The sequence below is a fragment of the Sminthopsis crassicaudata genome, chromosome 1 (genome assembly GCF_048593235.1).
Source record: "Sminthopsis crassicaudata isolate SCR6 chromosome 1, ASM4859323v1, whole genome shotgun sequence".
Taxonomy (NCBI): Eukaryota; Metazoa; Chordata; class Mammalia; order Dasyuromorphia; family Dasyuridae; genus Sminthopsis; species Sminthopsis crassicaudata.
The window spans coordinates 471,387,887-471,415,511 of NC_133617.1; the positions used below are offsets into that span (position 1 = coordinate 471,387,887).

General features: G+C 39.4%; 1 protein-coding gene and 1 non-coding gene across 2 annotated transcripts; one reads left to right on the top strand and one right to left on the bottom strand.

The window, feature by feature from the left end:
• The first annotated feature begins 342 nt into the window (after positions 1–342).
• On the top strand, positions 343–27,216 carry SDR42E2 (short chain dehydrogenase/reductase family 42E, member 2). The gene is given in 13 exon segments (XM_074281228.1): positions 343–381; positions 1,519–1,917; positions 1,919–2,092; positions 2,532–2,627; positions 4,660–4,717; positions 5,999–6,117; positions 9,228–9,303; positions 12,209–12,291; positions 15,123–15,260; positions 17,636–17,701; positions 19,564–19,627; positions 20,764–20,837; positions 26,208–27,216. Coding segments are annotated over 13 exon segments (1,638 nt in total). The 3' UTR covers positions 26,460–27,216.
• On the bottom strand, positions 20,143–20,247 carry LOC141552341 (U6 spliceosomal RNA). The gene has a single exon (XR_012485139.1). It is a non-coding gene; the product is annotated as a U6 spliceosomal RNA (small nuclear RNA).
• Positions 27,217–27,625: the final 409 nt, after the last annotated feature.

Sequence of the window (27,625 nt, forward strand, 5' to 3'; positions counted from 1 at the left end):
ATCATAAGTATTCCAAAATTTCTGAGAAAGTACTGGGCTAAGACACATAGAAAATATCTTCATTTAGAACTACTCTATATTAATGAAATCATAGATTTCATCCCCATGCTCCTCTAAATGGCCATAGCAAGAACAGCTTTAAGCTTTGCTAAGAACTTTGCAAGCATTATCACATCTAAGATATGACCCTGAGGACAACTCCAGGCAAGTGCTATTATCATCCTCATTTAACAAATGAGCAAAGTGAGGATCAGAGAGGTGAAATTAAGGTCTTCCTGACTCCATATTCACTGATATTTCTAACAGAAGGCATACAGGCTGACAATACGGTTAAGGGAAAGCATGCTATATACTCTCATGGGACCAGCAAATGAGCTGGAGGTAAAGGCATCTGACCCCTGGGGCCTTATCCCTATCTCCCTACTTACTGCCTCTCTTTGAGGAGGAAGCATGGCCTAAATTGAAGCCTCTGGACTAAGTAAGTAGCCCCTGATGTCTCTGATGCTATGACTGAGACCTTCTCCTCTGAATCCCTAATACCTTGCTAAAAGTCATCAAGCATTTATTATACACTTATCATATTAATATTACATTTCAATATGCACTATATTATTATTTATTATTATTATGTTATGTTATACCTGGAAATATAAATACAAACAGAAAGTCAGTGTCTGCTCTCAAGAAGTTAATATTCTAATGGAAAAAGATAATACGTAAAAAGGACCTAAAAGGGAGGTGGGAAAAATAAAAGTACCTAGTGCAGGGACATTATAGAGAAAACCAGTCTAGAGAGGAATGAGAGATGACCCAATCACTAAGAGAAGCAAGGTCCTGCTGTGTAGAATTGAGGCCTGAGGAAGAGAAGGAAGCCAAAAGAAGTAATTGCTCCCCAGATTTCCGCAGAGGTCTGCCCTAGATGGAGCAGTCTAGTCTGGATTTTCCTTGGCCTCTACAGGAGACTTGCTATATAAGTCAAAGCCCCCACCCTTTTTTAAAAAATCCTTGTCTTAGAGTGAATTCCAATGATGAGGTGAGGAGCTGAGGAAACCCTATGTGGCCAAGATACAGAAGCCATTCTGGAAATATTGGGAATTTCCCCCCCCCAAACTCCCCACCCTGCCCAGGGTTTCAGAAAAAGCTAAATTTACCAGCAATCCTAAGTTTGGGAACTTACAGGTCAAATGAATTTATCTTAGAATCTGTGGTTCTACATGGATATATGGTGATCTGGGGAATAGAACTATGGTTCATTTAACTAATTTCTTTCTTAATAATGATTGTTGTTGTTTTGGATGGGGGTAATTTGCTGTTGTTATTGTGGAATTTGTTCACAGGTAAAGGAGGCAGTGACCTAAATGGGACTTTAGAAGATGAAATTCAACCCCACAAGCTGTTCCTCACACCTTTGTGGAGCTGCCTCTTAGGGAAGAAAAGCTGCCCTGTCTGCCAGGCCTAGACAGCAGGGGAAGGACCAAGGACCTCCCTTCCAAACATGGCTCAACCCAAATCTGATAGCCTGACAGTACCCCAAGCTCAGGTACTTCAGGGCAAGGCACCCCAGAGCCAAGCACTCCAAGCCCAAACACCCCAGGGCCAGGCTCCTCAGGGCAAGGTATCCCAGAATCAAGCACCCCAAGCCCAGACACCCCAGGGCCAGGCTCCTCAGGGCAAGGTATCCCAGAATCAAACACCCCAAGCCCAGACACCCCAGGGCCAGGCTCCTCAGGGCAGGGTATCCCAGAATCAAACACCCCAAGCCCAGATACCCCAGGGCCAGGCTCCTCAGGGCAAGGTATCCCAGAATCAAACACCCCAAGCCCAGACACCCCAGGGCCAGGCTCCTCAGTGCCAAGCACCCCAAGTCCAGGCACTTCAGGACAAACCACCCCAAGGCCAGGCTCCCAACAGCAAACCCAAGGAGCAGGCAAAACCCCCATGTCCCTCCAGCCAGAAGACCCTGGTGACAGGAGGTGGTGGCTACTTTGGGTTCAGTCTGGGCTCCAGTCTTGTCCAGAAAGGAGTCTCAGTGGTTTTGCTCGACATCCAGCATCCTAAATGGGAGCTACCCAAAGGAGTTACATTTATCCAGGTATGACTGGGATTACCTTTACAGGAGAGACAAGTGCACCCAGATAGACGATTACATTTCTATTGGGGGGGGGAAGAGTGTTTTTGTTTTATTTTGTGCTGTTGGGGAAAGAAGTCGGTCAAATGGGGAATTTTTAATCCATGGAATTAAGCCAAATTGGGGGAAGAGAGTTTGGGGACAATATGAAGGCAAGAAAAACTGAGTGCTAATTGAGCCATTCATAAATCCATCCTAAAGATCAAGACTCTTCATGACAAGTCACAGATGTGAAAAAACATTCTTGCCTAACCCTGCCTAGTAAGACAGTATTTCTTGAACAATGAAGTCTTTGTCTATCTCAGGGTGAAAACCTGAACTGAGAGAGAAACTGGGGTCCCAGTCAAGGGCTCTCTGTGTTTCAACCCACCTCACTCCCAACTTCTCTCATTCCGTTTTCCAGGCTGACATCCGAGATGGGGAGGCCCTATATCAAGCCTGTGAAGGAGTTGACTGTGTTTTCCATGTGGCTTCCTATGGAATGTCAGGTGCTGAAAAGGTGTGATCAAACCCCACCCTTCCTCCCTACCCCCAGGACCTTAGCCCTGGTCCATGTCGGTCAGGGGGATGATGGCTACAGACACCATGATTAACAAGAAGTGATGAGGGAGCTTCTCTCTTTGTAGTTGGTTTGGTTTGTTGAGGAGGAAGGGGGCAGAAATTTAAGGGAAAAAATTAACTTCTATGAAGTATCTGCTTTCTAAGGATGAAAGGATTCATTTAACAAAAACTGAATAATCCAGGCCCCCTCAACCCCAAATCCCAATTGAAAAAGTGCCTACTGTATTTGAGGCTGTGGTTAAGTACCAAGGATGTAGACAGGAATGAGACAAGAACGTCACAGAATTTCAATCTACTAATTTGTCTCCCATTCCCCATATGTGCTTTCTCCTTCTAGTTCTTCCCCTTGTTTCTCTGTCTCTGTCTCTCTCTTTCTCTGTGTGTGTGTCTCTCTCTGTCTGTCTCTGCATGTCTCTCTCTTTTTCTCCCCCTCCCTCTTTTCTCCTCTTTCCCTCCCCTCTTCTTTCTCTCATTTTCCCTTCTTTGTTGTTCCTCTCTTTTGTCTCTTTATCTCTGACCCACACACACACATAGATCACAAGCAGAGGGAAGCAGAAACAGGACAGAGGGGAAATGTCAACCAAACATATCCAAAGCTTCTAGAGAGGGTCCAGAAAGAAGCCAACATTTCAGTCCTCCTTGGCTTAGGGTGTCCTGGAGTGACTTAGATGCGTCACGGGTCATGGGCTTTCTCAAGGGGACTAACTTCCAGTGCTAAAGACTATTTTGAAGGAATACTAACCCCACACTCAGTGAGTGAGTGTCTCCCTGCCTTTGTATCTCACCTCTTTCAGTGAACTAACTGGGGTGAATGAGAAGTCCTGAGACTAAATCTGAGAAGAAGCTATGGTTGAGAATCAATCAGAGCATAAAGGAAGAGTCCCCACGTCTCCAAGCTTAACTTGTCCCTCTCTACCTACAAGAGATGGATCAGGGGACTTTTGTTGGTGTTTTCCCAGTTTTCCTAAGAATGAGGCTTAGAACTGGGGGGAAGGGGAGAAGATATGTGAGAACCCCTGATTCTGCCTATGGGAGCAGAAAGTAAGGGTCATTAGTTGCCAGCCACGGACTACAGAACCCTCCCTTTTTAAAATCTTTATCTTCTTAAAACCAAAAATATAGTAATGATGGGGTTGGTGAAGGAAACAACACCAATGTCTTAGGATCACACATTTAGAACTAGAAGGCACCTATCAGACTATCAGACCCATTCCTCTCAGATGAAGAAACTGAGACACAGAAAGGCCAGGAGTAACACAACTAGTAAATGTCTGTGGTAGGATTTGAACTCTGATCTTTCAGAAACTGCCAGTACCCCATCGACTACACCAGTGTTGTCAAACTTAAATGGAACCAGATCCCTGCAATACTGGTAACTTAGAAAACCACAAATTAAGATCATCTGTGTTGTATTGGTTTTGCTGAATATTTCCGAACTGGGACAGCTAGGTAGTACAGTGGATAGAGCACAAGCCCTAAAGTCAAGGAGGACCTGAGTTCAAATGTGATCTAGGGCACTTAACACATCCTAGCTGTGGGACCCTGGGCAAGTCATTTAACCCCAATTGCCACATATACACACACATATACAAGTATACATATATATATTTTTTTTCCAGTAGTATTTTAATCTGGTTCAGGCCCTACCCAGAGTGGCCTATGGACTTGAATTTATTCCCTCTCAATAGGATCGAGATTTAAATCCCATCTGTGTGAAAACTGGACAAATTTCTTAACCTCCCCAGGTTTCAGTTTCCTCATCTGTAAAATTGGGAGGATGAAGGGACCTGAATTCCATCTATAATCCTCTGATCCAATGGCCTTCCCTCCTCCAAGGGCTGTATATATTCCCAACCCTATCAGCACACACACACACAGACACACACCCTAACCTTAGAGTCTGAATCAGCTACCTCAGCATCCAGCATGTACGGAGACTCAGCAACTTTCATCCCATCTTCTTCTTGTAGCTGCACAAAGAACAGATTGAATCTGTAAACATTGGCGGAACTAAAATAGTGATTGACGGTAGGAGCTCAGCTGCCCACTTCCTGGTGCTGTGACCTGAATCTGCAAAACTGCTGTGCTGTGTCCTGATCTTTCCTTTTTCTCTCCTCTTTTCTCTTTTGGAGAAACTATGTGCTGATCACAGACCCCGAGTGAGCACCTGGGGGAGCTAAACTGGGCAAAATTCCCTCTGACTTGGGAAGAACCTGATCCAACCTCCAGAAAGTGGGGGTTGGAGACCCCTATTCTCTTGTCTGGGGTGGCCTGCTCCAGAACATTTCCTTCTTTCTCTCTGTCTGACTACAAACTGACTACCAGTGAGTGGTCAATGTGAGTTTTCCATACTGAGGTCATGCTGAGAGTGTGGTTGCCATGTCCACAGCCTTAAATGCGGAAGTGGTAGAAAGAGGGGGAGTAGGGATGGGCAAGAAAAGAAAGGAGGATTCTGGAACCCCAGAATCAGCCTCAGATTACAACCACTTTAAAGTGTGTCTAGCCCCAAAAGTAGAGGCTGAATGCCAGGAATGGGAGGAATAGAAACTACTGAAAAATAGAAGGAATGAATTATGAAGAGACCTTCTCAATATTCTGGCCTGGGAGCCTCTGGGCTTCATTTTTTTTATATATCTGGAGTGTCTCTCTCAGTAGTTAGATCCCTTGACTTAGAATCAGGAAGACCTAAATTCAAATTCTGCCCCTTCTTCAAGTAAATTTAACCATAATCATCAAGTCATTTAATCTTTTTTCAGCCTCATTTCCTTATCTAAAAAATGGGTATTATAATAGCAAGGCTTTCAAGTACAATATTATTTGCATGCCACTTTGTTAACATGAAGCACCAAATAAATGCTCTGTTATAATTATTCCTGAAAAGCATAGTCTCTTAGGCTGTATAGCCTTACTGTTATACATACATAGTCAGCCATGAAATAGTTTAAAGCCACCAAGTACCCAAAGAATGGGTTCATTTAGCATTCTTTTCTTGGTAAGGGCAAAGTGCACTCTCGGGTGCATCTTGCCGCATGAGCACATGAAATCCTTAATCAGAGGACCCCAGTTTTATTAGGCCATCCTCCTGTGCCTGAGAACAATGATGAGCTGAGTTCAGAAGAGAAAGTATTAATAGTAAGGAGAGGTAGTCTCTTCTTAAGGGAATGTTCCTGACTGTCACAGGCAATTCCTTACTCACACCATGTCTTCTGTGTGTGTGTGTGTGTGTGTGTGTGTGTGTGTGTGTGTGTGTACTTTTGTATGTTTGTATATTTACACTTTTGTTTTGCATGTATATGTTTGTGTGGATAGTCTGCATCAAACGGCAAATTCCAAGGCTTGTCTACACCAGCACTGTCAATGTTGCATTTGGAGGAAAGCCCATTGAGCAAGGTGATGAAGACTCTGTGCCATATTTCCCACTTGAAAAGGTATCAGATTTCTTGGGATTAGAGGACTAAGTTGGGGAAGGGGTAAACTATTCTATTTGAAATAATGCAAATTTCGTTCCCTTGCCTACTCTCTCACCCATCTCACCATGTTTGAAGCTGAATAATTAGGGCCAGGTAGGTGACAAAGTAGATAGAGCCCCAGGACTGGAGTCAGTAAGATGAGTTCAAATCCAGCCCCAGACCCCTGGTCAAGTCATATAACTCTGTTTGCTTCAGTTTCCTCATTTGTAAAATGAGCTGGAGAAGAAAATAGCAACCATTTGAAGGTTTTTGGAAAGAAGGAAAGAAAGAAAGAAAAAAGGAAGGAAGGAAGGAAGGAAAGAAGGAAGGAAGGAAGGAAGGAAGGAAGGAAGGAAGGAAGGAAGGAAGGAAGGAAGGAAGGAAGGAAGGAAGGAAGGAAGGAAGGAAGGAAGGAAGGAAGGAAGGAAGGAAGGAAGGAAGGAAAGAAGGAAGGGAGGGAGGGAGGGAGGGAGGAAAGGAAAGGAGAGAGGGAATAAAGGAGGAAAAAAGGGAGAGAGAAAGGGAGGGACTTTAACTAGAAGCCTTTCCCAACCTCTCTTAATTCTAGTGCCTTCCCTAAATTACTTTCTACTTATCCTTTTAATAGTTCTCTCTCCATATATATAGAAATATGTTTTATACACACACACGTATCTGTTTTCATATTGTCTCCCCCATTAGATTATAGACTTCTTGAAGTTAGAAGTCTCTTTAGCCTCTTTTTGCATTCCCAGTGCTTAACACAATGCCTGGCACAAAGTCTTTAATGAATGTTTATTGATCAATTAGTTTCTTGGTGACCCCAATGCCTAGGACACCGTCTGGCATATTGTAGGTGCTTTATAAACATACACTTAATAAATTGATGAAGACAGTATTATGACACAGGATTCATCTCTGTGAAGAAATATAGGACCTTGAACTGTATGAGGCACACACTCCCCTCACTCTAAAATTTATTCTTAACTCAGAAGTTATCATCCGTGAATCTCAGCAGGTTATTGCTGCTGCCTCAGTCCCTGGCCTATAAATAAACTATAACTCTGGAATCTCCCACGAGACATAAATGTAGCCCCTCATCAACAAGGTTAGTGATGGGAAGTTTAATTTTTTTCCAACTAGAAAAAGAGCCTGAAGGATAATGGACAATGAAAATCTAGGAATTTTTGGAGTGTGAAATAACTCACAGCTGCAGGCCAATTGCAAGGAAAGGGGCTGCTATCCCAAATCTTGAACAATTAGAGCCTTTTCTAGCTCGCTGACTCACATACTTACCTGTATGAACCTATCACTGTACTGGGACCGATTAGATGTAGCCCCTCCCTACTTCATCCTCCTCCTCTACCTCACCACTGCCTAGCAAACTAACTCTCTCACTTTCAGGCGTTACTGCTGTCTCTGAATCTTTTTTTTTTTTTTACTGTTTATATGAAACATAAGTGCTGACTCTTGTCTCCAGATATGACTGAATTACAATGAGACTTAACTACGAATCTACAATGAAATTTCCTCTTTCTCCTCTCTTATTTTCCTCTTCTCCTCCACTTTCTCCTCATTCAATTCTTCCTTTTCTTATCCCCATCTGCAATCCCATCTGCAAGGTCCTATTAATTCTATCTCTTTTTTTTGGGGGGGGGGGAAGCAAGGAGCTGAGGCAATTGGGGATAAGTGACTTGCCCAGGGTCACACAGCTAGGAAGTGTTAAGTGTCTGAGACTAGATTTGAACTCAGGTCCTCCTGACTTCAGAGTTGGTGCTCTATCCACTGCACCTCCTAGCTGCCATTCTATCTTTATAACATTTTTCAAATATTTTCCTTTCTTTTCATACAAATGTTACCACTTTAGCTCACCACTTTACCTTTTGCTTAAATTGGCCTCCTAATTTGTCTTATTCTAGTTTTTTCTAATCCATCTTTCACAAAACTGCCAAAATAACTTTCTTAAAGCACAAGTGTAATAATGTTACTCCATTACTCAAGGAATTTTCAGTGACTACTTGTCTCTAACATAAAATACAAATTCCTCAGCCAGGCATTTAAGGCCCTTCATAATCTACCTCCAGTCTACTTTTCCACAGTCCTCATAACTCCCTTTAACGTACTTTGTTCCAGTTAAAAAGATCCTGAACAACCATTTCTTCTCCTGCTTCCATGCCATAAAGTATCCACTATGCCAGGAAGGTACTCCCCATTCATCTCTGCTGTCAAAATGCTTTTCTTCCTACAAGGCTCAGCTCAGGGACACCCCCCCTACCCGTCTTCTGTGAGATCTGATCTCACTCCCTGATCCCCTTAGATATTAGTCCTTTCTAATTTTCTTATATTTACTTATATATGTATTATATTCTTTTCAGCAAAATGAAGTCTCCTAGAGGAAAGGGAAAGTTGTTTTTTGTTTTTCTACCCACAGTGCCTTGTTTGTAGTTTTTATACATTTTTGTTTAATTGAATTGAGTAGCAATGTAATCTTGGAGGTAGAAAACCTACGTTATTTCCTACTGAATATATAGCCTAAATCTCTGATCCTTGATTTCTTCATCTGTTAAATACTAGCTACCTCACATTGTAATCACATTGTAAATTGTAAAATGCTATATACAGGTAAATTATGAAGAAAGTAGAAATGGGAATTTCAACTATCCCCTTAATTTGGCACAACCTGGTCAGACTGGGAAGTGAGGCAAAAGCTAAAATAGTTTTTTAAACTTTGAAACATTATGTAAATGTGAATCATTAAGGATTTAAAGAATTGTTTTATCCAGCCCTCTGATGCTGTACAGGACAGTGCCCCAGAATAGCCTAAACAGATTGGGAAGGTAGATAAAAACCCTCAAACGGTTCATATACAAAGGATGTCCCCAAATAGTATGCTAGAAAATAAGAATAAAATATGGAGGGAGTAGAAGATTCAGTCACATCCCAAAGAGGTTTCATCTCATATCCTAAGCTGCAGGCGCCTCTTTACCATAGACTCCCTGGAGAGCATTCCCAGTATGTGAGCTATAAACGCAGTGACAGGTGAGGATATTAATGGAAAAGGGCAGCCCTGGTTCTTGACCTCCTCTGTGTCTTTTTCCTTCTTGCTTCAGCACATTGATCACTATTCACGGACCAAAGCCATCGCAGACCAGATGATCCTCACGTGCAATGGAACCCCACTCCCTGGTATGATGGGGACAAAGCACAGTTGTGTTTATTGGAGATAAAAGAGGAAGGCACCAGAAGACATGGGGAGTGAACTGCCCCAGATATGTTCTCAGTTTGCTTTAAACTGATCATAGAATTTCAGAGTTGAAAGGGAGCCCTGAGTTCATCTGATCTAAACCATATGCCAAAAAGAATCCCTACCACTGCACTGAGAAAAGTGCATGATCATCCAGGTTTTGATTGAAGACTCCTCCTAACCCACAAGGAAGCCCATTTCACTTTTGGACATCTTGTTAGAAAGTTTTTTTTTCCTTATTCCAAGCTTCAAGTTGCCTCTTTTTAGTTTCCCCCCCCCCACGGTTGTGCCCCTTATGACCAAACAAAACAAGACTAATTGCCCATCAACATGACAGCTAGACTTAACACTTTTCAAATGATCCTCATATTGATTGTGCTCAAAAATCTTCACCATTCACTTTGCCCTCTGGACCCCAAGTTTATCAATATTCTTCTTAACTGGGTTATTCAGAATTGTATTATGGTTCTGAGAACTATTTTTGGCTCTAAATTATAAATCCTAAATTTCACCCCCATTTTCCAAAAGAATATCAGCCAAAATAATGAATGTGACACTGGCTATTGTAGAATTGCAAATGTCGTGTGTGTGTGTGTGTGTGTGTGTGTGTGTGTGTGTGTGTGTGTGTGTTGCAATGCAGCAAGCAGTTGACTGCATCTTCCCTTCCCTCAAACCACTATTCCAATGAAAGAAGAGTAAAAATTTCAGGGGTGTTGACAGATTTGGACAATTCCAGCTTCAGTGGACAATGAAAGAAAGTACTGGATCCTTTTCCTGATCGCAGGATAGTCCTCCATTCTCAGTTACAGATCTCATTTTTTAAAATTTAGCTTTGCTATTGAAGGATTATTCTCCTGCCCAAGCAAATGGCTTCTGGCTCATACCTCCCTCTTCAGCCCAGCAGCTTCTGCGGCAGACACCTGATCCTACTGCTTAGAATTATTTATCAGAGCATCCCCTGAGTTTTCCATGTTAAAGAGAGTCATGTATACTCTACCAGGCCGTCCACTTACCTGGGCAGCAAGCTCCCCAACAATGAATATAAACTGTAACCTAATCCCTCTGCCCAGGTGACCTGGAGTTTAAAATTAGACATGAGCCATTTACAGAAAGAAGCCTCCTTATCTAATCATTAACCAGGGATGCAGCTCCTGGGGTCACCCAGGAGGGTTTCTATCTCTGGCCTTTTCCAGAAGGAGCAGCACCTATCAAAGCTTGGCCCTATCTGACCCATATGGCAGCTGGTTCTCTAGAAAATCTTACCTGATGCTTTGTGACTATTTGTGCTCCAAGGACAGGAACTTTCAGGTGCTCCTTTGGATCACTTTCTGAGTGGTCATCTCTGAGAAATCTAGGTTCTGTGAGGATTCGAATTGTGCGCTCTGCAATATAAGACACTGAGACAAAGCTTTGAACCAATGGTTCTTTTTGAAGGGTCCTTCCCTTCTAATGAAGTGGATCTCAGATCTTCCTCACAATCTGAGATGCTCCCTTCTGCCAGGGCCTGATTTTTATAAGGTTTTGCTACCTGAACATTTTAAAGAGGTTATACAAAATCCCATTGGTTGATAAATTTTGCTTTACTGTCCAAAAAAATGATGCATCAGTTTGGTATGTCAGCAGGTGAGGGGAGAGGAGAAAAGGGGGTGTCTCCAGTGGGGCAAAGAATGGATATCTTTATTAAGCGGTCTTAAGATCGTCACCTGCTCACGTTGGGCAAAAGAGAATAGCCCAGAGGTACAAAAATAAGTTGGGGGACTTTTCATACTATTGAGTCACCTCCATCACACTGGGCTTCATCACCATATGAAGGAAAAACAAGGGTGGAGGGCCTCTAGTTAGCTTCCTATGATTAAGCTAGTGAACTTGAAATCTACAGTTCATAGCTCTGGGCCTAATATACAGAATTTATAATCACTGCTCCTGTGGAAACTGATAAATGTGTGTGTGTGTGTGTGTGTGTGTACAGCAATATAAATATATTTTACAATTTTATAAATATAAATACAGCAAACATTAACATTGATTGGATTGATTGGAGTAGAGTAAGAATACAAATGAATCATTCCTCACAGTTCTATCCCTGGTCTAGCTGTGTGACCTTAAATAAGGTTTCATCTTAAATAATTTCTCATCTTCAAAATAGAGAAGGGGGTGGTGAGAACATGATGTCCAGGGTCCCTTCTAGTTCCAAAATTCAAAATTCAGTTCTTCTATGGGTGAATTCAGCCAATGTGTGGTGGAGGGATATTAGGAATAGGTCCAGAGTGATTTTCATTATGTTTTCTAGTACCTTCCCTTCTATGATTATTCTTTAATTAAAACAACATTTAAGAATCTAGTCTCTTTTGTGAAAATGACAATGCCAAAGATGTACACTTAAGAGTCATGTTTTTCATTGTGCAGATAAATTTGCACTCCCTTGTAACAAGGGGCATCCATCTGCAAGAGAGCTGGTTGAGGCTGGGGGTGGTTACTACCCGTGGCCATGAGCCATAATGAAGCTACAGAGATGGTAGACCTCCTTTGTAAACATTTTCCACTCAAAGATCAGTGGGAACTAGTATGACTACTTTCCCTGTCCCCACAGGCTCAAAAGGAAAAATAGGACAGAACCACCATATTCCCTGACACACTGGTCTGTATAGACCAAAACAATCTGCCCTTTTACAGGTCACTTTCTTAAAAGGCTATAAGCACAAGCACCCTGGCTATGGTGAGCTTGGTCAATGAGCAAATCTTTAAATGGGGCACTCTGATGAGTTCTTTCCCAAGATGGAATGTGTTCCTGAATGGCCATTCCCTCATTCTCTGGTCTATCTGAATGCCTTCTTCTCTGTACCACAGGAGGAGGTACTCTTCGAACATGTGTCCTTCGTCCCCCAGGTATCTATGGACCAGAAGAACAGAGGCACCTTCCCCGAGTGGCGGTAGGTACTCCTGCTAGGAGCTACAATAGAGTCAGAAGGTAAACTCAGAATCAAGCATCTTGCTCAAACCAATAAAATTCAACAAACATCTAATACCTACTAGGTAAGCACAGCATTACCAATACAAAGAAATGCCCAAAAAATACCAGTCCCGGCCGTGAAGAAGCTCACATAATAGAGTAGATGATATATAAATAACTAGACACATGCAAGAATAGTTGAAGGTAATCTAAAAGTCAATAAGCAATTATTAAGTGCCTACTGGCACTGAGGGTACAAAGAAAAGCAAAAGATAGTATTTGACACCAGGAAATGTAGAAATCCTGCAGACAATAAAATCTGAACTGAATCTTGAAGGAAGCCAGAAAATGTAAAAGGAGATAAAGGGTCAGAGCATTGTGAGCAAGGCAGACAGCTAGTGTAAAGACATAGAAGTGAGAGATTGAGTGTCATATTCAAACACCTATAACTAGGTTAGTATATGGCTGGATCACCGACTGCATAGAATACAAAAAATGTTGCTAGAAGGATCTAAGTTACAAAGGGCTTTAAATGCCAAAGGAATTTCAGCATGTTTGATCTGATAAATCATAAGGAACTTGATGGTTAATCATGTCCAATTTTTTGTAATCCTATTTGTAGTTTTCTTGGTAAAGATACTGACTGGAGTAGTTTGCCATTCTCCAGTTACATTTTACAGATGAGGAAACTGAGGCAAATAAGATTAAGCAACTTGGACATAGCTAGTGTCTGAGGCAGGATTTGAACTTGGGGAAAATGAGCTCAGCTCGCTTTTTACTGCACCACCTAGCCACCCTAATAAGTAGCTACTGGAACAAGAACATAAATAACTATGATAGAAGGAAAACTGGATAAGCACAAAGGACAATTTTTCTTCAAAGGCTATGAGAAATTGGAGGAACAATAATGCATTATTAGCTAGGGATATGGGAGAGTCAGAGAGGATTTTGTGGAAGAGATGGTTATCTATTATTGGGAGAAATTTTGTAACATTCTCTGATGAAGATGAGGGAGGAATAAAAAAATTATAGGGTAAATTAAAAGATTGAAGAATTAAAGGATTAAGAATAAGAGGCCCAAATGAGAATAGATAATATAAGTAAGTAGGGTCAGCTCAGATGTGGGACTTCCTCTAACTACATTTAGCAGCATGGGATTAAGTGGAGAATGGAGCAACAACAAGCATTTATGAAATACCCTACCATGTACTAGACACTGTGCTAAGCTCAGAATATTTCTAAAAATTAAATTAAATTTTAAAAAAAATTATTTTCTAAATTTAAATTTTTTAAACAGCTCCTGCCCTCAAGAAACTTACATTCTTTTTAAATTATTGTTTTCTTTTTTTTCTGTTCATACATGTACATTAACTTTTAATACACATTTCTTTATGAATCATGTGAACATTTACATTTATTCTCCATAGTTTTCTCTCTGGATCAGATGGTATTTTCTATCCAATGTTTGTTGGGATTGCCTTGGATTGCTGAACTGCTAAGAGGAACCAAATCTTCCATAGTTGATCATTGCATGATCTTATTTTTACTGTACACAATGTATTCTTGGTCTTTCCAGGACTTTCTAAAATCAGCTTGTTCATCATTTTTATAGAAGTATAATATTCCATTACTTTCATATACCATAATTTATTCAGCCATTCCCTGACTGATGGTTATCTACTTGTTTCCCAATTCTTTGCTACCACAAAAAGAGCTGCTATAAACATTTTTGCACATGTGGATCTTTTTCCTAATGCTTTCCTTGGGATACAGACCCAGTAGTAGTGATACTGCTAGATCAAAGGGCATACAGTTTTATAGCAACTTGGGAACAGTTCCAAATTGCTCTCCAGAATGGATGGATCATTTCACAACTCCACCAACAATAAGAAGCTTACATTCTAATGGAGAGGACAACTATATATAAACAAGATATATATATATATATATATAGGATAAATTGGAGATTATCCCAGAGGAAAAGGATTAACATTAAGAAGGATTTAGGAAATTTTCTTGAAGAAGATTGGATTTTAGTTGAATCCTGAAGGAAGCCAGAAGGTAGAAGTGACTTGAGAGGAGGAGTTCCAGGCATGAGGGACAGCCAGGAAAAATGTCTTGGTGGACAAATTGCATATCTAGAATATGCAAAAAGCCCTGATTATGTCAAGGATTCCATGCAATACTGACCCCTCCCTCCCCCAAAAAAAGCCTCCTAACCTTGCAGTGACAGAATTTGGGTTTGCATCCCAAAGTGGACTTCCTGTGGGTCCTTGGGAGCCAAGACAGGTGCTAGCTAGCCAGGCTGCACTAGGTTGAGAAATTGCTTCATCTGGGACCCTTGTAGATAATCAGACCATCCTATCTTCAGAGTTTAGCAATTCCCAAAAGGAAAAAATTCTGCTTTTACCAACTTAATTATTCATGATTCCTTCTCCCATGCCATTCCCATTTAGGAGATTTCTTTTTTCTTCCTCCTTCCATTGTTGTAATCTCACAAGTCACAGGCTTCAGGAAAGTCAGGAGAACATGAATTCAAATATGGTATCAGACACTTGACACTTACTAGTGTGTCCCTTAGCAAGCCACTTAAGCCCCTTGCCTCACCAAAATAAATAAATGTACAAGCTTCTGTTTGGATTGTGAACCCTTTGTATTTGCTTAGGGTTCCACATCAATGTTCATTAAATCTAGTTGCAATGTAATGTGGACATATTGTAGTAAACAGACTCTCGTCCCCTGACTCTCCTATTCTAAGCTACCCAAATATTTCCAGAAGTCAAATATGTGCTTTCTCCCTCTCACTTTCAGGGGAGTATCAGAAAGAGATTATTCACTTTCAAATTTGGGGATCCCAGGACACGTATGAACTGGGTCCACGTGCAGAACCTGGTCCAGGCACACCTTCTGGCAGCAGAGGCACTCACTGCAAACAAAAACTACATCGCAGTAAGTTGTAAGAGCCTTCCTCTGTTAGGTCCCTGGCTGGCTGTCAAGTAATATTCACAAGATTGTTATGAGAATGAATTGAGATAATATTCGTAAAGCACTTTAGCACAGTGTCTGGCAATATTAGACACTTAATAAATGTTTATTCCCTTTCCTTCCCCTTCCCCTCAGAATATAGCTCTTTAAGTAGAAAGCTTGTCCCAAAAAATAGTTAATAAACTTGTTGGATTAGAATAGGTTTGTCTACCAGCTTCTTTTTTAAAAAAATTATTTATGGTACTTTTTTTCCAAATACATGCAAAGGTAGTTTTCAACCTTCACTTTTGCAAAACCTTGTGTTCCAAATTTTTCTCCTCTATCTTGCCCTCTATCCTTCTCCTCAAGACAGCAAGCAATCTGATACAGGTTAAACATGTGCAATTCTTCTAAACATATTTCCATATTTGTCAGGATGTGCAAGATAGGGCTAAACTTTTTAAAACTGTGGTTTGTGACTCCATATGGGATCTCAATAATGAAATGTGGGAGGGTCACAAAATTATGATTTATTATCAGTAAATGTTTAATTATATGACTATTTTATATACTTATATCGCTCAGGTCATGCAAAAATTTTTTCAAAAAAATTTAAGAAACCCTGGTCTAGGCAATCAATGGAATATTATGGCTGCTTAAGATATTTAATAGAAATGCAACATATTTTCTCAAAACTTTTGAATGTTATTCAAAATTCATTAGGTAAAATATCAAAACTCCACAAAGCTACATAATTAACATCACAAATAACTGTTTTTGTATAACTTCACATGTGTCTTCTTAATGGAGGATAGAGATAGGGAGGAAAGGAAAGAATCTAGAACTCAAAGTTCTAAAAACAAATATACATAATTGCTTTACATGTAAGTAGAGAAAACAAAAATATTAAATAAATAAACATTTGACATCACAAATATTTTATTATAAAAAGAACACAATCATTTTATTTTTCTACTTATATCTTTAATTCCTAGCACATTGTCTAACACATGCGTAATAATTACTTCTTTTATTGATTAACTTCAGTTGTATTTTAAAGGAATGCAGACAAGGATTAGGAGATCACCAGTGATCTTAGAATGGCTTTATTAAGTAAAGTAATTTACACAAAGATAAAATATTAGCAGTGGAGGAACTTCAGAAATCACCTTGTCCACAACCCCCTACCTCCAAATGAATAAGAAATTTTTATTAAGAACTCAATATATACCAGGCACTGTGCTAAACACAAATACAAATACAAAAGCAAAGACAGTTCCTGTCCTCAAGGATTTTAGAGTTTTTTAAAAATCATTGTGGAACATTTATTGGATATCTTCTACGTTCTCAGCATAGGAAAAGAAACTTGGTAACAGAGCATACACATAAAAGATAAGTAGTAATATAAAGTAGCATAGACTAGGAGTCCAATGAGCATAACAAAACAAATTTCCAAGAGGAATTGACAATACTTCTTCCTTAATCTTTGCATGTCCTTTTCAGGTTTCTTATGGTCTTATTATTTTTTCTCAATAGTATTTTATTTTTTTAAATACATGTAAAGATGTATTCATTTCTGTAAGATTTTGGGTTCCAAATTTTTTCTCCCTTCCTTCTCTTCTTTCCCCCTCCAGCAAAGAGACAGCAAGCAATCCAACATAGGTCCAACATGTATAAGAAGATCTTATATTCTAATAGAAAGAGTTAACACATAAAATACCTGGTAACTAGGGCTGGGAAGTCTTGCAAATTTTGAATGGGGCCATTAGGCAGCTGGTAGACATTTCCTGAAACAATGGGAATACTGATATAATAACTTGTATCCATATAAGAATAAAAAAGGGTAAATAGTATGGCAGAAAGATAGTTGGGGTAAAATATAGTTAGGTGGGGGCAGGACTTGGGGTGTCTGGGACCAGTAAGTATAATGAGCCATCAGTGGGACAGGGCAGCTAGGTGAATACAATGGTGAGCTTAGAGAAAGATTTCTTCTTTTGTTCATTCTCTCTCTCTCCCTTCTCTCTAATTTTTATTGAAGGTTTTTATTTTCATTAGGGTGAGAGAACTATTTTCTTTCACAACTTGACTTTTATGGAAATGTTTTGCATAATTTCATCTGTAGTTTCTTAGTTGTGGGTGGGAATAAGGAGAGAACCTGGAACTCAAAAATTTTAAAAATAAATGTAAAAAAATTGTTTTGAATGTAACAGGGAAGAATTAAAGAAATTTTAAAATAGTATTATTCATTTCCAATAAATGCTACAAGAGACCAATTCAGAACAGACCTAGTTGGATGTATGTGAGCCACCTGATATGCTCTGAAAATGGATATTGTGACTGATCTCTCTCTTCTGTCTCAGAGTGGTCACGCATATTACATCAATGATGGAGAGAGCGTCAACCTCTTTGAATGGATGTCCCCTCTGGTAGGTACCATAGACGCTCACAGATGAGCTGTCCATGGGTTGCCCTTAAAAAGTTAAAGAAAAGTATTTAACCACAGCCTATAAGAATCTTTTTTTCTAACGTATCCGTCTAGGATTTCCCCTACAAGAATTAGCTCAGAAGTTGAACATGATCTTCTTTATACTGTTTTTACTGTTAAGAGACTAGAGCATGCTTCTTTAGTTTAATCAGACATAGATCTTTTCTCTTTCCAATTCTGAACTCCAATTTATCCTGAATTTATTTTTCTACACGCTCCAATGCCACTGTAAACTAAAAACAGAAACCATGTGGAAAACAGATGTTCGCATCCAACTTTAGAAATCATATTTTTCTCCCAACTATGTTGCCATGCCTCCACAAAAGTCACCTAATATATTAAAGCAATTCACAATGATGACATTTTCAAAAAAGTAAAGACTTCACATGATGAGCCCATAATCTATGGGAGACAGTATTGTATAATTGGCTCTGGAGTAAGGGCCTGAATCAAATCCCACATCTGATCCTAACTCAACTGTGCAAGGAGAGTATTGGACTAGCAGGCCTTAAAGTCCTTTCCAGTTCTAGAACTATGATTCTAAAACTTATTACTATCACTAATAATGATCCTACCTCATCACTTATATGTCCCACTTTTAGCAGAGAAACCAATTCTGGAAGATTCTGATTGTTTTAAAGAAAAGAATTTCTATCTGCCCTTTCTAGACCTAGAACAGGACAGTTAAGTAGATAAGATGTCAAAACTGATGTCATTAAGACCTGATTTCAAATCTGGCTGTGTGACCCTGGGCAAGTCACTTAATCCTATTTGCCTCAGTTTTGCCTCATCTGGAAAATGAACTGGAGAAAGAAATAGCAAACTACTTCAGTAACTTTGTCAAGAAACCTCAAAAACGGGGTCACAAAAATTGGACAGAACTGAAAATGGTTGATTAACAACAATAATAATACCTAAAACATATGTTCAGTCCCTTAGCATCAAGACTCTTGGGATGGCCACAGGACTTTACGGGCAACCCAAAAGGGTCCAAGTCTGAGGCATGTCCTGTATTTTTTAATTTAGATTTTCTTTTTTTGTTTCCAACTTACCTGCTTTCTCTCCTTCCCACCTTTTCTTCCCCATTAAGGAAATAAAGGAAAACAAAACTCTTCTAACAAGTAAACAAATAGTCAAGCACAATAAATTTCCCACATTGGTCATATCCAAAAGAGTATGTATATTTCAATCTTCACTCTAAGTCCATCACTTCTCTTTCAGGAAGAAGATAGGTAACATGTATCATCATGAGTCCTCTGGAATCATGGTTAGCTGATCAGAGTTCTCAAGTATTTCAAATTTGCTTTTATAATGTTTTGTTGTATAAATTGCTCTGAATCTAGTCACTTCATTCTGCATCAGTTCATACAAGTCTTTCATTTTCTCTGAGTCTGTCCTCTTATTTTTATAGCAAAATATTATTGCATCACATTCATATGCCCTAACTTCTTCAGCTATTCTCAAACAAATAGACATCCCCTCTCAGTTTCCCATTGTTTGCCATCACAAAAAGAGTTTCTATAAATATTTTTGTATCTATATGTCCTTTTCCTCTCTTTGATCTTTTTGCAGTATAGACCTAATAGTGGTATCACTGGGTCAAAGAATATACATAGCTTAATAACTTTTTGGGCAAAATTCCAAATTGCTTTCCAGAATAGCTGGACCAGTTCACAACACAACTGAAATGTCCTTTATGTAACAAGGGAAAAGAGGGAGGGGACCTGGAATTTTAGTGTCATCACCTCTCCACTTCTTGCAGGGCCCTAAATTCATTTCTGCCCTTTTTCCATTTCCCTACAGTTTGATAAGATGGGATACAGCCGGCCATGGATCCAGATTCCAACTTCCTTGGCTTATTTGTCAGGTAAATAATAAAGACAATTATGCGTGGAGGAAAAGGAAAAAGAAAAAGAGAGAGGAGAATTATCATGGCTAGGAGGAAGGGAACCCATCTAAAAGATTCCATAACCTTAAAACTAAATTTTTAATAATTTTCATATCTAAGGTTGTGAATGCTTCCCACATGAGGTTTTATCATTTCCAACTATAATCCATTTTTAAATTAGTTTTTATTGATCTCTTGTTTTTATATCATTTTCATTTCCAAATGTTTCATTTCCCTGCCTTGTCCAGCAGGCAAAATACAAGCTGTCCCTGTAACAAAGAATAAAAAAGAAAGAAAAAAGTTTAGCAAAACTATCACATGAAATTGGATAATATATGCTGTGCTCCCCACCTGTCATCTCTCCTCTGCAAAGAAGAAAGAGAGGTACATTCTCTCATTTCTTCTTCAGTACCAAATTTCCAACAAAAGATCTGACTTTTTTTTAATGGTGGGGAGGAGGTGTTTTTTTGTTGGTTAATTTATTTGTTTGTTTTTAAAATATGGGGCATTCCACAAATTTATGTGTTGTTCTTGATCAGGAGCCAAGCTAATTTTCTCTGATTCATCATAATTTTGTCTATATGCTGTCAGTGTAAGCACCCAACAAGAGTTATGAACAGAAGTGTCTACCTTCCTGACAGATGACTATGGGGGCAATTGAAGCTTCCTCACGTCTCAAATTCACATACTTCCCCACCAACCCTTAACTCTCTCCCCACCACTTCTCAGGATTGTTACAAGTCAGAAAAACAGGCAACTTTATTAAGCAGAAACCAAAAAAATGTAAAAAAAAATTAGGATTAGATGGGGTTACAGTTTGTCTTTCTAGATGTATTTAGATTGTATATAACCTAATAAAATAACTATACTCCTGAAAACTAAACAGTTGAAAATATGAAATTAGTTCATATTTTAAGTGGGAACCCTATATTTAAAGGGACCCTCTGGAATATTTTTATACAAAGGATACAATGTTTTATAAACCAAATCATCACCTCAATTTATGTTTTATGAATTTGCTTAAATTAATTTACTTTATTTTATGATTTACTTAAAACATAGTATACCCAGTTGTGATGTCTAATCACTTCCTGTCCTTAATGTGCCTTTCATAGCTTCAGGAATGGAATATCTCCACCTGGCCCTGAAACCCATTTGTGATTTCCCACCTCTGCTGACCCGAAGTGAGGTAACAAATCTGAACTTGTCTTGAAGGTTCTGATTGCTGGATTCCCTCATTCTTTTCCTTCCTGATCCTCTTTTCTTCTCTCCTGTACTCCTCATCCCTTCGTCCCCAAGACCCTCATCCTGGAGAGGCTGCTGGAAGCATTGCCTGAGATAGTGTCAGCTCAGGATCATGCTTACACTAAAAAGAGTTGGATAAGATCTGGTTGCTCTTATTCTTTAAATCTCATTTTATTTTTATTTATGTCTTTGGTTTTTACTTCTTGTTCATTTCTGAATATATTGCTTCCCACTCTCCTACCTTATGTGCCAGGCACTGGAACAAAGATTTAAAAAAGAAAGAAGAGAGGAATTCAGCAAAATGTCTGACAGCAGATGGATTGTTTCACAAATTAGCTGGTCCTTTAGCAAGGACCTTCACAGGACAGCCTCCCACTCTGTTCTATCTTATCTGCAGCCAAGCCTGTCTACTCTTAGTTCATGTTGTTCCTTCCTCTTGGAATACCCACTAATATAAATCTTATCCATCCATTACATTATACACAGTATACTGGTTTTTGGCCAAAAGACAATAATGTAATCTTTCAAGGCTTAGCTAAAGTCTCACCTCCTCCATAAAGCCTTCCTAAACCACATTAGCCCATGGAAACTACTCCATCCTTTCAGCTGCAGTCTTACTTATTGGGTTTATGGCACCCTTCAATTCAGTGCTTTGTTACATGCTAATAATGATTTATTAATTATTTCCAATGGATCAATCTCACTTTCCCAACTTGAGTATGAGTGCCTTAATTTCAAGAATGGTGGTCTTAATGTTTCAGTTGATGATCAGGCATTTATTAAGTTCTTATGTGTCAGGCAATGATCTAGGTGCTGGAGTTATAAAAACAAAGAATGAAACCAATCTTTACTGGCAAGGATCTTACATTCTAAAGCAGGTAGCAGGAGAAATGACAACAGATGCATACAAATAGAAGAATATATTCAAAGAATACGGAGAGGTTAATACAAGGTATTTAAGGAGAGGGGGGAACCATCAATTGGGAGGGAAACTGAGGAAAAGCTCCAAGCAGAAGATGGTCCTTAAATTATACTTAAGTACTCTATCTTACAGAAGGATGACTCCAAGAAGTAGAGAAGCAGTGCATTCCAGCATGGCCTGAAAAGGAACAGAAACAAAGATGGGAAATGGAGTGCCATAGTATAGGTTAGGAACAGAGAGAAGGACAATTTAACTGGATTTCACAGTGGGAGAATAATGTCTCAAAAGCTTGGAAAGATAGATTGGAGCCAAATGCTAAAATCTTTTAAAAGCTAACTAGGAGAGTTTAAATTTAATTCTAGAAGCCATTGGAGTTAATTGAATAGGATATTGACAGGAACCAGAGCCCTACAGGAAAATTATGTCAGCTGCAATGCGTCCGATGATCATAGAATTAGACCAATCCTCATAGCACCGAGTTCAATATGTTTCCCTTGGGCATGATGTTGGGCAAAAATTAGGTGCCTTAATATGGAAATTTTCAACAAATTCTTTTGAGTGCATGCAGGTCACTGTCCAAGGTACTCCTAGATAGGCTAGGAAGGCATCAGAGGAAAAGCTAGACCACAGGGAGAAATTTCTAAAATTATCATTATTATTTAACATCCTGGCACTGAATTTGATGTCCAAGTAATCACAGAATTTTGAAAATAGAAATGACATTATATGGCAGTAGCCCAAACCACACCTGGAAAGGAAAAAGAATTTCCCACTTTATTATATCTAAGAAGTGGTCACCAGCTGAGAAGGGATACAAAACACATTAACTCCTAATGCAGCTTTTTCACCCAAATCAAATCCTAGATCTTCCACTCAATATCTGAATGACTCTTTAATTCTGTGGGCTTCCTCATTTGAAAAAAAGGAAACAGTTGGGTTAGATGGGCTAAATTCTCTTCCACGTCTAAAAGGATTCTTTACCCCCTCAAGCAAAATATGTGCTGTTCTAGGATATGTGGGTGCCCTCTGCTGACCAACTAGGACATATCACCCATTCTTCCATCCAAGAGATATGTTCCTGTCCTACTTAATGGAGCTGACTCCAGAGTCAACATTCAAACATTTGTTTCTCATAGGGAAACAATTCAAATTTAATCGAACCCACATTTATTAAGCACCTATTATATGTAAGTCTCTGGGGATACAAAGATTACAGAAATAGTTTCTGCCCTCATGGAGTTTTTTGTTATTGTTTGGTCCTTCTTTCCCAAAAAGGACCATGACATCAGGGAGGGGATGCCATGAGATGCAAGTGAGTTGGATTTCAGTGAGGAAGAGTTGTGCAAGGTCACCTGCCTCACTTTCCCCTCCAGAGCCATCTGGGTCCAGTGGGCAGAGATAGATCAGGACAATGGGAGACAGCACTGGATGCAAAGGGAGACCTTGACCATTTTAAGCTAAAGCCTTCAACAGATCTCAATTTGATGAATTACAAAAACTGTAATAACAAAAGAGGGACTCAAAATACAGTGGAGACATTTAAAGAGGGAGACATTTCCAATTAAAGTGGAATCAGAAAAGGCTGAGGTAAGAAGCTGGGCCTTGAAAGTAAATAGACAGTCATAACTGAGAGAAGATGGTCATAATCTACCAAAAATCCAGAGCTCATCCACAGACTTTTTTTCAGAGAAGTTGCAAAGTTGGCTCCATGTGCATGTAGATAGAAGCGGAGCTCAAGTGATGTATCAGAAAGTATTATCATTAACCCACTGAGCCCAAATAGGAAAGAAGTCTAATATGCAGATTGGCACCTTAGGTTCAGATAAGGAACCAAACATCTCCTACTTCCTTTATCTTCCCATCCCAAGTTAAGCATAAAAACTCAGTTTTTCTCTAAAAAAAATTTTATGCTTCAAAACATAGATTCTCAACCTTTTTTGTGTATGGATCCCTCTGGCAATCTGATAGAGCCTAAGGACCCTTTCTCAGAATAATGTTTTTAAATATACAAAATAAAATATATAGGATTCCAAAGGAAAATCTAATAATCTTGAAATACACTTTTCAAAATGTTTTCCCACTTAATTTCATGGACCTTCTAAAATCTATCTGTGGGCCTCTTAGGTATCTGTGGACAATCCACAAAAGTTCTCAGCAACTCTAGCCCTTTCCCTACTTCAGTACAGATTTCTCTTTTTTTTTCTCTGAATACTACAGACATGACTATACAATTTTGCTTTTTATTAGTCAAGATGAGCTAATAATAACTTTTCACAAGATATTAGATTCATCAAGGGCAAAAACCACAGCTTATGTGCCTTTCTGTCCTCATAACACCGAGTATTGCAAAGAATAAGGAAACATATTAGTTGATTAACAAGTAAAAAACCAGATGGAATCATGATCAGTTTCCAGTTCAGAAATCAGAATGATTCAGAGATGGGTCTTGAACACAGACTCCCCATTTCCCACATGTCATAGATTCTGCTGTCATTTTCTAAATCCTGAATTTGACATAAGTACCAGTTCCAGACAATAGAGAGAAGAGCCCTTGAGAGAAATCAGTTCTGCATAACTGCAGAAATCTGTATGTCTAGGGGGAGGTAGGGAACTCTGAGCCATTGGTGAATGTGCCAGGGCCATTCTTGGAGTATGACCCTAAATTTTCCTTTTTGATTAAAGGTTCCCCTTACACAGATTTCTGCAATGAAAATCTGCCCAATTTCTGGCTACCTGGCTACCTGAGAGGAAATTTAGATATGTTTCATGTGAAGGTAATCTTTCAAAAAAGCCTTTGGGTTGGTAGAACAGAATAGGCAAAGCAAAACTTACAGGGCAATATAAGCTCCCTTGGTTGACCTCATTCCTTATCCCACTGCCAGGGATTTTCAACATTACCTAGCAAAATCAAGCATATCCCCAAATATTTCTTAATTGTGGGCATTGTGGACAGTAATAAAAGATGGCAGAATCTCTGTGTACAATCTAGTTGGAGGGACAAGACAAAGCCCCATGTGATAACTGGAGAATAGCATGTGCCAGGTTATGAGGCATTCTATCAGTGCTTAAGAGAAGGGTGAAATCAGTATATACATGACAGTGTAAGTAATCAAGTAAGACATCATGGAGGAGGTAGACCTTAAAAAGATGGGCTGCAGGAACATGGCCAGACAATAGTAAAGACAGCACATCCTCATCACTAGCTGGCTGTACAAAGTCAAATTCTGATCTTTGGTTTCATAATCTAGAAAATGGGAAAATAATATTTGCTCTACTACTTCCCAAGGTAATGATTTTTTAAGAAGAATGCTTTATAAACTATAAAGAGTTATATAAACATGAGCTATTTTTTGGAATATAGGAGTTAGAACTGGAAAAGACTTTAAAGGTCACTCAGCCCAAAGTTTCCATTTTTACAAATGAGGAAATTGTACCCCAGAGACATAAGTAACTTGCTTAAGATGAAACAGACCCTTATTAAAGGCTTACTTTGCATCAGGTACTGTGGTAAACACTAGAAATAGAAAGGCAAAAACACTCCTGACTTTAAGGATCCCATATTCTAATGGGAGAGAGAACGTGTAAACAACTATATTCATAAAAGATATATGCAATATAAATAGAAAATAACCTCAGGAAAATAGCAAAGAAGAAATAAATAGAGGAAAAGGCATCTTGCGGAAGGGGGGATTGAGCTGTGACCTTGAAAGAAGGCAAAAGTAGGGAGGGAAAGGCTTCCAGGAATGGGACAGAATTAGAAAAGGTAGAATGCCACATTGAGAAAGAGCAAGTAGACCAATAAAGCTCAATAAGAATTTAACAGCAATTGAACTGAGATGAACACATCTCTGTGGGCACCTAGGTAGCTCAGTGGATAGACCACCAGGCCTGGAGTTAGGAAAATCAATCTAAGTTCAAATCTGACCTCAGAATACTCTGTGACCTTAGGCAAGCAAGTTAATGCTTTTGCCTCAGTTTCCCCATTTGTAAAATGAGTTGGAGAAGGAAATGGCAAACTACTGCAGTATTTTTGCCAAGAAAATCCCAAATGGGGGTCACAAAGTATTGAACATGCCTGAAAAAACTAAACAACAAGAAATATCTGTGTTTCACTGAGGTTTCCTTCCTGAATTGTTCCTCCTTGAAGTGTCTCCCTCAGTTTCTCTCAATAGCATTTTCAGGGATCCTTCCTTCTACCCACTAGCTCACAAAGGTTTCAAAACTTTCCATAATTAGACAGAATTAAAGATAACTTTCACAAAAAGCACACGAGGCTTCAGCCTGTCCAGCATCAGGACCACCTTCTAGCAGACAAAGTTGAGCTATATCTCCTTCTTCTCCCCCTCCATCCCACTCTTCCCAAAGGCTCCCTCTAGCCTCTTAACCCCTCAGGTATGGAGTATCGCTGTGACTCACACCTTCCAGATCCGAAAGGCCCGTGACCACCTCGGTTACACTCCGGAGAAGTTCGCCTTTGCTGACTCAGTAGACCATTACATCCAGACCTGGCACAAGCAGCAACGCCACAGCCCAAGGTTTCTAAGATTACTGATGATCCTCATTTGCCTCCTCGGTGCACTCTTGCTCTCCCTATTCCTCCTGGACCCCTCTTTCTTGGGACTCTCTCATGGAAACCACATGTAAGAGTCACCATTCAAGCACCACAGGTTCCTGTCAATTCTGTAGGATCTAGCTAGTCCTGAATTAAAAATCATCCAGTTTAGGAATCCAGGGAAATATCAAGTCGTGGACCCCTAGGAACAGTATATCAGCTGATTCATACAAGACTTGTCCAATACTAAGAAGGTAAGAGGACAGAACTATTAGATGACATCCAAAATCTTTCCAGGAGGTCCAAAATCACATCCCACTGCCTTTTTCTTCTTATTTCAAGACTTGGCCTAATACCTAGCAATTTAGAGCAAGAGTTTCTAAACTTTTCTGAACCCTTCTCAGTTATGTTTTTTTTTTTAATTCATAATTGAAAATACTAGATTTCAATTAGAGGTTAACAAAAATAAATTTTTACCCAAATTCATAGATGTCTCAAAAATCTATCCATAGACTTGTTGGGGACCAGTACACCCCAAGTTAAGAACCTCAGTTTAATCCAACTTAGCATCCCTGATTTAGACCAGTTTAGTTGCATCCTATTTGATCCATCCCCTTAACTGAACTCCTATTTACCTATTAATACCTCTACCTGAGGGATCCTGATATGTCCCCTGTACAGCATTGCTTAATCTGGAGTTGGCTGCATTCCCAGTTTGACAGAAATTGTGCTCAAAGTCACTTTGGTATCAATTTTTGGTTCTGAGTTTTTCATCTGGCTGTAAAAGAATATGTATATAACCATATGTAATATACATGTGTACAGAGAATAAAAATTATACTTCTGCAATCTCAGTGATGACAGTTTGTGGGAATCCACTGATCCGGGATGTGAGCAAACACACAGGAATCCAAAGTCTAGCCTGTGTCCTGGAGCTCTCCTCTGAGTATTGAATCCCTGTGCCTCTGTGACAATAAGCAAATGAAGGGTGGGTACAATTTTGGAGGGAGTATAAATATTTCTACCTTATTTGCAAAAGATTGAAATATGTGTGGAGTCTTAGGAGGGCATATAGGAAGTTTGTGTGTGTGTGTATGTGTTGTCCACATCAGTAATCATACTGAAAAGTTCCTGAGGATCATAATTTGAAAATTCCACTATAAGAAGAGAGAATGTAATCATTGCCAGCCATGTCTCTTTCCTCTATCAATAATCTAATAGAAAAGGAAACAGCCATCACTGCCGTTCTCATAGCTGA